This window comes from Delphinapterus leucas, chromosome 10 (genome assembly GCF_059928025.1).
Source record: "Delphinapterus leucas isolate spDelLeu-1000000601 "Yukka" chromosome 10, BTC_Dleu_Yukka2, whole genome shotgun sequence".
In the NCBI taxonomy this organism is placed as follows: Eukaryota; Metazoa; Chordata; class Mammalia; order Artiodactyla; family Monodontidae; genus Delphinapterus; species Delphinapterus leucas.
In genome coordinates this window covers 45,054,414-45,067,814 of record NC_143138.1, presented here as the reverse complement: position 1 = coordinate 45,067,814, position 13,401 = coordinate 45,054,414, and the positions used below count along the sequence as shown (strand labels likewise).

The 13,401-nt window shown below is 41.4% G+C and overlaps 1 protein-coding gene across 3 annotated transcripts in view; it reads right to left on the bottom strand.

Moving 5' to 3' along the window:
* Positions 1-6,774: 6,774 nt before the first annotated feature.
* The window catches only part of PRIM2 (DNA primase subunit 2), a 292,124-nt gene continuing 285,497 nt past the window's right edge, over positions 6,775-13,401 (bottom strand). For 2 of the 3 annotated variants that reach the window (XM_022581481.3, XM_022581482.3), the window contains exons 13-14: positions 13,330-13,398; positions 6,775-7,058 (exon numbers count right to left, since the gene is read on the bottom strand). In XM_022581481.3, coding sequence (XP_022437189.1) covers positions 6,837-7,058; positions 13,330-13,398 — 291 coding nt within the window. In that variant the 3' untranslated portion in view covers positions 6,775-6,836. Of the gene's footprint in view, positions 7,059-7,129; positions 12,151-13,329; positions 13,399-13,401 lie in introns of those variants that run through there. The other variant, XM_089918942.1, reaches the window with a different exon arrangement.

Here is a 13,401-nt window from a genome sequence, read left to right as displayed (position 1 = left end):
ATGTTCTCCTTCCTATAGCTTCTAACTTTTCTATTTAGAGAAGACCTTTCAATATTTCCTTTAGGATAGGTTTAGTATTGCTGTATTTTAGTTTTTGCTTGTCTGAGAAATTCTTTCTCTCTCCTATTCTAAATGATAATATTGCTGGGTAGAGTATCCTAGGTTGCAGATTTTTCCCTTTCAGGACTTTGAGTATATTTTGCCACTCCCTTCCGGCCTGCAATATTTCTGTAGAGAAATCAGCTCATAGCCTTATGGGGGTTCCCTTGTAATTAACTTTTTCTCTTGCCGCCTTGAAAATCCTCTCTTTAACTTTGGTCATTTTAATTATAATATCTTGGTGTAGGTCTGTTTGGGTTCATCTTGTTTGGGACGTTCTGTGCTTCCTGTATCTGGATATCTGTTTCCTTCTTTTGGTTTGGGAAGTTTTTAGTCATAATTTCTTCAAATACATTTTCAATCCCCTTTTCACCTTCTTCTTCTGGGATACTTATTATGCATAGATTGGCACACTTTATATTATCCCATAGGTATCTTATATTGCTTGCTTTTTTTCTTTGCAATTTGGCTTTTTGTCTGCTGTCCTGAATGGGTGATTTCCATTATTCTATCTTCTGGATCATTTATTCATTCTCCTGAACTATATCATTCTGCTATTCATTGCCTTTAGTTCAGCTTTTGTCTCAGCAAATAAGTTTTCGTATTTTTTGGGTTCCTTTTTATAGTTTCTAGTTCCTTTTTACAATAATCTGCCTTTCTATCAATAGCCTTTCTTAATTCCTTCAGTATTTTCATTATCTCCCTTAAACTTGGTGTCAGACTGAAGAGGTCTGTTTCACTTTTTGTTCTTTCAGAGGAATTCTCTGGATCTTTTTTTTAAAATTGGGAGTGGTTCCTCTGCTTCTTCATTTTACTTATATTTCTCTTACTCTATGAGTTTAGGAGAAACAATTATCTACTGTGGTCTCGGAGGGCTATTTTTATGTAGGACCATCCCTGTGTAGCTTGTGTGAGTTTAATATTTTTGGTGCGAGGGCTGTTTTTAGTATGGATGCCTGCCACCTCCTTCCTCAGCATGTGCTGGCAGTTATCCCCTTGATAGAGGTTGTGACTGGTGTTGTAGTGACCAGAGTCTGCACTGGATATTGAGCAGGGCCTCTTCTTTGCTCTGTGGTTGTCACAGCTCTGTCGGGGGGCAGGGTCTGCTCCCTCGTTGTTGGAGTAGAAGCTCCAAATCTGTTTCTGAGCTGAGGCATGAGGTAGGCAGGACTGGAGCGCTCCTGCTGGGAGAGGATCCACTGACAATTCCTTCCCCGGAGTTGTCTACTGGGGAGTGTGCTCTGTGGTGCCACCTGTCACCTGTTGTGCAGGCTCACAAAGTACACTGTTGTCGGCTCTGCTCTTAGCCTCACCTCAACCATGGGAATGTCGGCAATTGGACCTGATGTCCCTCAGGCATTGTTTTCAGAAGGCCACCAACACAGATCCACTGAAGTCAGGTCCCAGGCCTGTAGTAGTCGTGCACCTGACTCGCCATGGGAGCTGTGGAAGCAGCCCAGCTGTGGCCCAGTCCCTGCGTGCACACACCACAAAGCCCACAGCTGTTAAGGCCAGACCCGTCCCAGCTGCAGGGGCACCCATTGTCTGCTTGGATGTCCCGCAGGTGCTGAATTTACAAAGCCAGTGGTGGAGGTGTAAATCTGCAGCTTGTGCAGCCATGGGAAGATTTCCGCCCTGATTTCCTAAGTTGCGCAGCCCCTGGGGCTTCACTATGATTTCAGCCCCGCCTGTGTGTGGGCAACCTGCTGGCACCTGCTCCCAGAGCCTGCTGAGGTGGTGGCTGGCACGGGAGCCCACCAAGGCAGCAGCTAGGGCGTGGATGCCTGGCCAGGCAGCAGCTGGGGTGTGGGCACCTGCCGAGGTGGCGGCTGGGTTGTGCACTCCCGGAGCCCATGGAGGTAGGGGCCAGCATGTGGAGAAAGAGGCTGTTATGGCACGTCCCGCCCCTCCCTTCACGTGCCACTTGACAACAGCACTTTGCTTCTATAGAGGGCCCAGGCTTCTTCCACATACACTGTCGGTTACAGTCATACCACACTCAGCTCCTTCAGGCTGTCTCTGCACAGCCTACCCCAGTCCTCTCCCTGGGATTTTCCTCCTAACCCCGACTCCAGCACCCAGCCTCTACCCATACCAGTGGAGGCGCATCTCAGGCTGGGGCACACAGGGAGGTGGCCTGCACTGTCTGTGCAGGTCTCTCTCTGTTCTGCCTGCCCAACAAACCGATTGTTGCACTTTCCTCTAAGCCCCTGAAGCTCCCTTTCTGTCCTGGCTGATCTCCCTGCCAGTGACAGGGTTTTCCCAGATGCGAGAGCCTTTCCTTTTTTTCAGCTCCCTCTCAGGGACGTAGGTCCCATCCTGCTTCCTCTCCCCCACCCCCACTTTCACCCTACCTGGTTACGTGGAGATCTTCCTTGTCCTTTCAGGTGTTTGAGGTCTTCTGCTGGTGTTCAGTAGGTGTTCTGTGAGAACTGTTCATTTGTAGATGTATTTTTGATGTATTTGTGGGAGGAGGTGAGTTCCATGTCCTTCTACCCTGCCATCTTGATTGGAGCCCCCACAGATTCTAAATTAAATGCATTATTTGCTGAATTTACTTTCTCTCCATGCTTTCAGTGTAAAAATTCAAACACACTACTATACATAAAATAGGTAAACAACAGGAACCTACTACTGTACTCAACATCTTGTAATAACTTATAATGGAAAAGAATCTGAAAAAGAATATATGTATAACAATCACTGCGCTGTACACTTGAAACTAACCCAACACTGTAAATTAACTATACTTCAATTAAAAAATTCAAAAAACCAAAACCCCTCAAAGAGCCTCATAGTTCCATTATGGTGAATGAATACCTAGAAACACAGGGCTGAATTGAAAAATCCATCATGCATTTATTAGCAGTGCTGTTTCACTACCTTGTCATCAACGTTCAAAAACAGTCTTGCACCTGAAGGCTCAGGGAAAATACAGAAGCTCTATGTACAGACATATTCTTTAGCTTTTGATAAGGTTCTACAGTGATAATTCTTGGAGAATATAAAATGTCATGAAGAATGGACAAAAAAAGCTTATGGGACAGAAAGCAAATCCAATAACAGGAAATCGTATCACTTTTGTCAGGAAGGTGGGATAAGTGGGAAGATAATTTCCTACAGGTGACAAGATTTCCATAGCATCACAGAGCTAATTGCCTACAATGCCAATTAGAGTGAAAAGCCTTAGACCAGGACAATAGCTACCTGTCAAAAAGAAGCTCCATATTGAAAAGGAGGCCAGACATTCTGGGTAAATAAGTGATTACCTGCATGTAAGTTAGACACCCTTGTGAGAAACACTACCTCTGGGCAGACAGTGTCTTTGGGAAGCCCATTCCCAGGTAATGTTGTGCACCTTCCAGGGCACCTGACAACCAAACCCGCACACCTGTTCAAAACGCACCTTTCGCACACAGTGCTCCTGTCTGTGCATTGAAAGGGCTGCCCCTTCCTCTGCAGCAGGGCCCTCCCTGACTGTTCAGTTTCCTCTGGGAGCAGCGCCCTGCCTTCCTGGCTCCAGTCCCTCTGGCTCCCTGCCAGCCTTCTCTCTCCTCCCTTTGCCAACATTAGAAAAGAAGTTAACAAATGGATCTAATTACCACAGTGGTTTGAGGCTTCTTGACTTTCTTTCTCTTCCAGCTGTAAAGATGTCCTCAGACTGAGCTTCATGTTCAGCACGGCTGTCAACTCTGTTTAATGCACACTTAGATTTAATGTCAAGCTGATGCCTGTGGAAGACCTTGCTTAAATTTGCAAACAGTAGACTCTAACCAAACCAGAATTTGAGAGTTGTCTCATTTCGCCTTTCAAGCTTAAGTCCCAGAAGTTTTTTTTTCTTCTTTGCAAAGAATTACAGAAGTTTGCTTGCAAAGACCCTGAGTATCAGTAAGGCAGCAAAGTGTAAGAAGCAAATGCTCCCCATGCTTTTACAGAGAGAAATCCCTCATCTTAAAATTCCGTATGAATTAAAGATCCTTCCCATTGCTTTATTCTGCTCCCTCTCATTCAAAATCTGTGACTATTCACTTTCACAACTATAATAAGTATTCCTAAAAAGTTTACTTAAAATCTTCCTAGTGTTCTTTTATGCACATTGCAATTAAGAGTTTTATACTGTCTTGGCAGAGTGAAAAACAAAATGAAAGAAATGGGATAGAATCTCCACAAACAATGTCAGTGCTTCTACCAGGTGCAAATTTCCAACCTGGTCTCTGGCTTCGACTGTCTCTTCTTTTGTCTCTGACAATCGTACAGCCTCTCCTCCTTGAAGAGGTAATAAAAGACCAGAAGTTAGAAGATCCGGAAGGCCCATATTCTTTTTCATTGGCTACTGTTTTGAAAAGAGGCTGCTGGCTTTTGATTTTTCTTTTGAGTTCTTCCTACATCATCTGATTCAAACAGGTCTTTCAAAGAAAACAATCAAAATTGTGTAGACCTGTGAAGCATGAAAAATAAATTGCTTTTTCCAAGTCCACAAACCACCAGAAAGGCATTAATGTCTATTTTCTTACATAAACCTCTAACCCCTATCCTCCAATTTACACACTTCACAAAATATTTATATATTCTTCTGTATAATACATGACAGGACATCAAGCCTTATTACAAAGAAATGGAACTGGTAATACAACTAATATTTAAACTAGTTTTATTTTGGAGTTTGACTAGACACAAAACATTCAAGTTCTTGAGGCTGCTAGGATAAAATAGTCAACTCAGACACATCTGCTTGCTGTCGAGGGCTCTGATCTGTTAGCTGGTGGGCACACACACTTCAAGAAAGGAGAACGTGCAGCAGGAGAAAAAGAGAGCCTTGCATTGTGACAGATATGAAATACCCTGCCCTAAGATTTCTCACTGAGCTACAGTAGTAAGACTGCTGCTTGTTTTTCCCTTCTAATACAACAGAGACCTACCTTTCTATGCTTGGCTTTCCATCACTAACTTAATTCTGTGGTTAAAACAGCCACATGAAGCACTTGTTCTTAACATTAAAAAAAAAAAAAGGGCGTGGTTCTGCAGTCCATGGATTAAGTGGTCGGCAGTCATTGGATTCCTGCTGAGAATTATACATGATACAAGGAATAGCAGATGGTTTCAGAAGGGAGAGATTTATAGAGGTAATTTGTAGTGGAATAACACTATTTTCTGAACTAGGTAATAATTCACAAAAGACAAGCAAAGGTTCAGATAATATCTCATTTAATTATATGTTACTAAATATTCCAAGAAATCTTTGCTCAGCAGCCTAAGATAAAAACCTGATGAGCTGACATTTTTAGGTTCTGATGCTCTGACCCTGTTTAAATCCTTTTCTCATCGCTGCAGTTTCCCACAGGACTTAGAATGTAGTTCTTCTAACAGTCCAGTTCTCTGAATGCAATACAGTGTCTCATGTGATTCAAGAGGATAAAGGGCAAAAAGAGCGGATATATGTATATGTATAACTGAATCACTTTGCTGTACACCTGAAACTCACACACACAACACTGTAAATCAACTACACTCCAATAAGAATTAAAAAAAAAAAAAAGAGGATAAAGGGCAAGTGCCCTTTTCCCCAGGAAAAGAGGACTGCACAGAATCATGTTTTTACATAACCCAAGGGAGTAGGTGAGGACAGGTTACATTTCAACCTGGGTCTCCCCTCTACAAGTCCAAATCCTCTGGGTGAGTGAGCAGAGCCCACAGGGAGGAAATGTGTCAGATCAGGGCCTCTCCAGGCACATGGTGCGTTAGTCACTCACCAAGGGCAGACAGAGAGCAGGGTGCTGATCCAGTGCCCCTGGGACCAGCCACAACATCCACCAACTCCACTGCTGGCACCAAAACAGGCATTATTACAAATATGGGAATATTCACCACTGAAGCTGATGAATTTACCAAACCTACTTGGCAGTTCACAGCAACCACAGAAGCAATGAGGTATGGAAGCTAGGAGTGGAATGAAGAAACACTGCAGACTCTCCTTAGAACCTTCTCACCTTAGTGATGGGGTGTTCTCCCCGAGTGAATGGAGACGACAGTGGATAAGGAGGACCATCACTTTATATAATAAAATCCTTCTATTTGTTAACAGTATGACTGTACACATTCTGTTTCTCTTAATTCCTGAGTCATAACTCACTTCAGTAAAGTTTGCTACCACTCAAAGGGGTAAAAGTTCTCCTTGCTGACGTGGAATAACCTCAAATGACCAACTCAAGAGAAAAAGGAAAAACAGTTTAAAATCTTCACTGGTGATTAGGCAATACATTGCATATTCCCAAATACCACTTTAAAAGCTGAGATAATATCTTCTCTGTTAAGGCATAATATGACTCACAATTAGACGCAGACACACTCATTATACATTTTGATATTTATTAACAAAAATGGTCTAGAAAAGGCCTGGGTCAACATTATAGTGGTAAGTGTTAAAATAAAAGCTGTTCTTAGTCATACTGTTTCTAGGGGACTGTAACCAGTCCAGAAAGCGGTTTTATTTCCTAAAACGGGACTTAAATCACACCATTCAAGCATTAGATTTCAAAAGAAATTCTTCCTCTTCTCTTTTGTCACAGCAAAATATACGAGGTCTTTGTTTTTACCTGCAAGGTGGCCTTCCCGTGAAGCGCGTGAACGTGTGGATGGATGAAAGGGGGTTGGGTGGAGGGAGAAGCAGACAAAAAAGAAAAACATAAAATCGTAAAGTAGGAAATAAAAACTAGTGAGGAGGACAGGCCAAGAATCGTTCACTGAAGCAACTCCTCCAGTCCCTCCAGATCCATTTCCAGAGAGGAGTTGAGCGAAGCCAGAGCAGATGATGCATCCTTGCTTCTCTGGACACTCAGTTTGGATTGGGGCGTTTCTGGTTGGACGGATTCCTTCTTGAAGTCTTTACCTCCACTGAGGATCCGCTGGCTCTCAAAAAAGAACTGGTTTGGATGACTCAAAGAAAAGCCACAATCATCTACCTGTACAGGCAAGCAAATTAATACGTAACAAAAGTACAAATAAAGGGACGTCAAGAACCGCCCAGATCTCATTCAAAACCTACTCAATACACGAAACACTGATTCTTGTTCAAAACACTCAAACCACTGCTTACATGATTTCACTCACAGGGAGTTTCAGCCACCGCCTGACAGTTACGAATCTTGCGCTCTACGTCCAGCCCAGACCCCTTGCACTTGGCTCTGCTTCCCCACCCAACTCCTACCTGCCACCTCAGACAGCTCAAAGGCACATCCAAGAAATGCCTGGCATCTTGTTGGCCAATAAATATTTGTTTAAAAAAAAGAAAAACACGAAAAAAGGAGGGAGGATCTTTCCAGATGAGTTGGGTTTGGAAAGATGAGAGAGTGAAAAGCTGGGATAATGAGGTCCAGGGTGAATCAAGCAGCAGGATCCCAGGGGCAGGGTGAAGAGGAATGTCTGGGGAAGCAGGTAGTGCAGGTGGGCTGCTGTGAAAGGCACAGAAAGGGGGTAACAGGAAATAAGCCTGGAAAGACAGGCTGGGGCCAGACCACGGAGAGCCTTGACAACCAGGGTAAGTAGCCTAGACCTAATTTTGTAGGCATCACAGAGTCACTAAAATTCCTTAAGGGAAGTGATGCGATTAAAGATATGTGTAATCTTATGGTAGATTAAAATGGATTAGCAGGGAGTTAAAAGTTACCGTCACAGTTCAGGATGAACCTTCTTAACAGGTAGACCCATAAACAGAAACAAGGTCTTTTCTAAAACTTACTTCAGAACCTCAGGATTCTCTTGATTCTCTTTAGTCACTTGTTGATACATGTTGGACCAATACTTTTTTTTTTTTTCTTTTTGCGGTACGCAGGCCTCTCACTGTTGTGGCCTCTCCCGTTGCGGAGCGCAGGCTCCGGACACGCAGGATCAGTGGCCATGGCTCACGGGCCCAGCCACTCCATGGCATGTGGGATCTTCCCGGACCGGGGCATGAACCCGTGCCCCCTGCATCGGCAGGCGGACTCTCAACCACTGCGCCACCGGGCAAGCCCCAGACCAATACTTTTATAACAATTCAGTGTATAGCAGATTGATAGTGTACACACTGATTTAAGAGTTACTACTCAGATCACTAAGAACAATTTTTTACCTGCTACTTTGCTGCTTAATTTCAAAATGTTTCCTGAATGTTTTATCTAGGATTTTTTATTAACAACGGAGTCATTTGTGAACTTCTTCATTATATTGTTTTTCACCCAATTCATTAAAAAACTGGGAGATTCAATATAAAGTTTGCATTTTACAAAGTGTTCCATGAAAAGTAAGTTTATTGCCTAGCACGTTTCAATCAGAAGACTTTATGGTTTTTATAAATAGAGAATATTAGAGATTGGAAAGATGTAGGGAATACTTTAAACTGGATCTTCTCCATGTACAGACTAGGAAACTGAGACCCAAAGAGATTTTTTACATGGTTTAGGCAAAGTCATAGAGCACCAGAAACTGGATCTGTCTGAATTAGAATTCAGGCCTTTAGCTCACTTAGTTACTCTGAAATCTGTTTTAAGAGGTTTTATGGAAAGTCAAACAAACTTACAATCGTATCATTATAGATATTATTTCTAGAGATAAACTTGTCTATAAAGATTATAAAAAACACAGTGGTGTCATTTCATGCAAAAAGAAGCTAGCACCTTTTGTGATACTTAATTATATATCGGGTATTTTCTACACCTTGCTTCAAGTTGTTAAAAGTGTCAATATATCTATCACAGAAGATGACTCTGCAGATTAAAGTGAATGATTAGATTTCAGTGTGGACAAAATGAAATATGGTAATCTTTATACTAAGCCTCAGTTTCCTCCCCCATAAAATGGAGGTAATAATAGCAGCTATGTCATAGGGTTGCTATGAGGAAAACCAAAGAAATAGGAGTGTAAAAAGAAAGAGTTGTTGGTTCTATGAAATCTAAATTAAATGCTTGGAAAGACTCAGGAAAGGCAAGTTACTTAAAACAAAAGAAAACAAAACCGAACTTCCCAAAGATAGGGAGAAAGATCAGATTGCTTTGTATTATAATTAAGTTCCTTTTCCACTTTAAAGAAACCAAAACTGGAAATTGGTGATGGTGTAGTATGCATATGGTTTTTGAAAAAAAATGAAATCAAATTCCAATCCCAAACCTACATTCAAACAAAAGACCCTGCCCTTAATATCAAAAGATTAGTAAACAAATGGCATTCAAATGTTTTACCTTTAAAATGTAATGTTTAAAAAATACATTTTTTTATGACTGCCCATTTTAATTAATACTTTTATTAACCAACTAAAACAATGCCAGGGGTCTTGAAATGAGGGCCTATAACCATGGTTCTGTATGATGTCATGTTTCTCAATTTCTCTCTTAGGTCTGCAATCACCCTTTCTTAACTCATTTTGTTAAGTAAGCTCATTTTACCAAACATCTATTAAGATGTCTGGTAGCATGATGAACTTATGAAGAGTTTCCTTCTGCTTACTGGATTGTATTTCTTCTAGGATGGGTTCTTTCTTTTGAGTGTTTTCCCTCTTTCACTTTTATTTTTGCCTGAAGGAAGGTATCTTTCATTTTGCTCAGGAAAATAAAATTAGGGATTTTTAGGGAGGAAGGGGAGAAGCATAAACCAAATAGAATTAAAATAGATTTTACTTTAAAATTAGTAAAAAGAATAGAGAAAGAGATTTACCCACATCTAAATGCCACATTTCATTTATTATTGCTTCAAAGTCAGCAGCTCTTTCCTTTACTCCTCATTAAAAAAAAAAAAAAGGAATATTCAGTTTGCTTCATTCTAGATATGGAAATACTAAGTGAGAATTTTCACCATTTTGTTTGATATGAATCTTGTTTCTTTCCTTGCCTTTTTTCTTGTTTGGTTGCTATGGTGATGTTTTTTCTTTGTGGTTGATGATTTTTTTATTATGTTTTGTACATTTTGTTAAATACTGGGAGAGGGAAATTCTGTGATGCATCTTCATTCTGTCCTGTTATCTTGGAAGGCCCACAGTACCATAAAGAGCTAAAACAAGACTGGTAGAAGAAAGAAGTAGGATGGAGCCCTTTATAGGCTACATTATAAATTTTGGATTTCACCTGAAGAGCGATGGGGAAGGCTTTTAAAGTTTTTTTTAAAAGAAGGTTACTGAAATGATCAGGTTTTTCTGTTTTAAATATCACCCTAGCAGCTGTGTGGAGGAGAAAGAACTGGGCAGGTGCATGTGTGCAGCTGCTGGGAAAGGAGTCAGGAAGGCACTGCAGTGAGTTACCCGCATGAGAGACAGTGGGGCTCCCGGCTCAGGGTTTTAACTGATCTCCACAATGATCCTGAGTGATGATTACAAAGCTTAAATGTACTTGGTATACCGTTTAAGATTGCAGGAAAATGTGTGATAGATTTTAACAAGATTTCTATGGTGAAAAGAGAATTAGCTCAGCTATTTGCAAAATAAGTATTCAGAATGACTCAGCGCTTAAAGAGATCTATTTCTAAAGAAACTTTTCAATTAAAATCCAGAGTTTAATCTACACAAGGCCTAGTGTTTTCATTTACAAATGGAGTATGCCAAAAGAAAAAAAAAATTCACTTCAATATAAAACATTGTTCCCTAAAAATACTGAGGAAAACAGATTTCAAGCAGGCCAGCTTTTGATATCTACCAAGTGAATCTCTCTCAAACATGAGCTTGGAATGAGCATGTTCTGCACACAATGACCTTCACACAAACATAGGTCTCATATTTCTGCCACAGAAAATGTGGATTTTGAAGGACTGGAAGCAATACTGTTTTACCTATGGGACGTTTGGGTTTTAATCAAGAGGTTTTGCAATGACACCTTATAATGAAGCAGCTGGTCTTACCAAAAAAGCCATATGGAACCACTGCAGCACTGCTGTAAATGTTATCAGTTAACTGGTTCATTTTCAAAACTTTCATTAAAGTGAGTTTAATCATAGAGGCCTCAAGAAAATAAACATAGGAGTTTTTTTTGGGGGGGGGAGGAGAATGGCAGCAACATGAAATAAAAATAGATTCTATTTTTAAATTAAATTAGAAAAAATAATAAGCAAAGAAACATATTCACAACAAAAAATCTATAGTGAGACATCTAGTGGATGCAAACAGCCTTTTTATTCCCTTGATTTATATGTGGCTTAAAGTAGACTACTTCTATATGTGGGAGGATTTAGACATATGTCTTTTTAATATCTTCATTAATCTAAGGCAAGTTTTAAAAATTGGCTATAGTAGTAATACTCTTGCAGGAATAATCAATAGGAGAGATGCTACAAAAGCATATTTGAGAAATAAAAAAGCACTTCTTACTTTTTAGTGATGTCACAAACTCAGTTTTCAACAGTTAGGTGTAATAGTAAGAGGACTGGACCCAGGGGCCAGACCAGACCAGGGTTCTGGCTCCAGACCTCCCACTAACCAGCTGTGGTCCCTAGGGCATCATGCAGAGTCACTAGGCCTATTTGTTTTTCACCATAAACTATGAAGGCTGCATCATGAATCTAGACAGGAAAATACTAATGGCCTCCACAGCTGTTATTACAAATACAGTCCCAGGTTTTACAGAACAGCAGTCAGGGTTAGATCATGAGCTCTAGATGAGGTCCTCGACAGCCTGGTTCAAATTTAAACTCCACTCCTTAGGACCTTAGGCTCTCAGCCTCTCTAAGCTTTGTCATGATGGGGATGCAAATCACGCCCAGCTGTGGTCTGCAGTGTGGACCAAAGGAGCCAGTGTGTCCAGAGCACTAACTGCTAGGCCTGGCACATGTGAAGGGTTCTGTAGGTGTTGGCTGATATTACCATTATTATTTTCATTATTATCAGTGATGTTATATTTTTGCTATGAAATATGTAAGAAATTCTGCAATTATATAACCACGAAAGAAAAGTTATTTCATGAAAACTAGAAAACGTAAAAGTGATTATAACTTAGCATATTGTGGGGACTTCCCTGGCAGTCCAGCGGTTAAGATTCCGCGCTTCCAATGCAGGGGGCACAGCTTCAATCCCTGGTCAGGGAACTAAGACCCCACGTGCTGTGCGGCGAGGCCAAAAAAAAAAAAAAAAAAAACTCAGCACATTGTGGTAGCTGATGATGAATTCAATACATGCAGCATCTTTTTTGGGAAGGTCACGAATCCCTTTGAAACCTGATAAATGCTTGACTCCAAAAATGCACATATGTACTTAGAGAAAAAAATGTTTCAAGAGGTGCATGGACCTCTGGTGCATTCTTGGCTGTCTTTCCTAGGTTAGGAAGCCATGAACAGGACCAGTACTTGCAAACTGGGGGTCTGTGAGCTAAGTCGACCTGCAGATGTGCTGTTGGCCTGCACACGGCCTTAAAACTTGTCAATGTGAACGTCTCTAACAGCATGACTTCTTCAGTGGTGTTCATCTCAGGTAGTTTCACTTTTTTGGGTTATCTGCCTGACCCCTGCAGGCCTCTGAGTTTGTGACCTATGCTTTACACCTCTCAGGACCTACTAGCAGGCCTTTTGTATAGGAGGCTGGCAAGAAAACAACCAAACACATTTCCCTGACTCTCTTGCAGCTAGGGGTCCACTGTATAACCTAGGTCGCCATGCAGATAAACACAAGACTTGGGAACTAGATTCGGGCAACGTGAGTTGGCAACCACAAGTAAAAGCATCCAGTTTTCTACAAGAAAGATGGCAAAAGCCTTTGGTTCTTCTGGACAGCTGAAGCCAGTGTTCCAGACCTACTCTGAGAAGTGGTTACCTAAGGCCTGTGGGTCCAGTCCGGCCCAGAATCTGCTCTTATAAATAAAGTTCTACTGGGACAGAAGCACGCCTGCGCCTTCACACACTGTCTGGGCTGCTTTTGCACGAGAGCAGCAGATGGAAGCAGCTGTGACAGGGAACACGTGGACCACAAAGCTTCAAACTTTCACGACCTGGCCCTTCACAGAAAGTTTGCCAACCCTTGGTCTTATCCCTAGCCGTGGGGTGGTGGGTGGCAGCCATAGTAAGATTTTCTCAGGATGTAGCTTCTCTTAGTTACAATATTCCTGGTTCTGTAGCATCCAAGCTTAATTCCCTGGCCCTTCTATAAGCAACCTCATACTGCGTAATAATTCCCTTTCCACTGAAAACAGCTGGAGTGGTTTCTACTGCTACAGCAAAAAATCCTGAATGAAACACAGAGTAACAAAAGACAAAGGATCAGGTTATAAAGTTTAAAAATTTACTTACATTATGTGTCATCTCGAAGAACTTCTGACAGGCTACATGGTAATGTGTCCCTTTTACTAAATCCAAAATCTA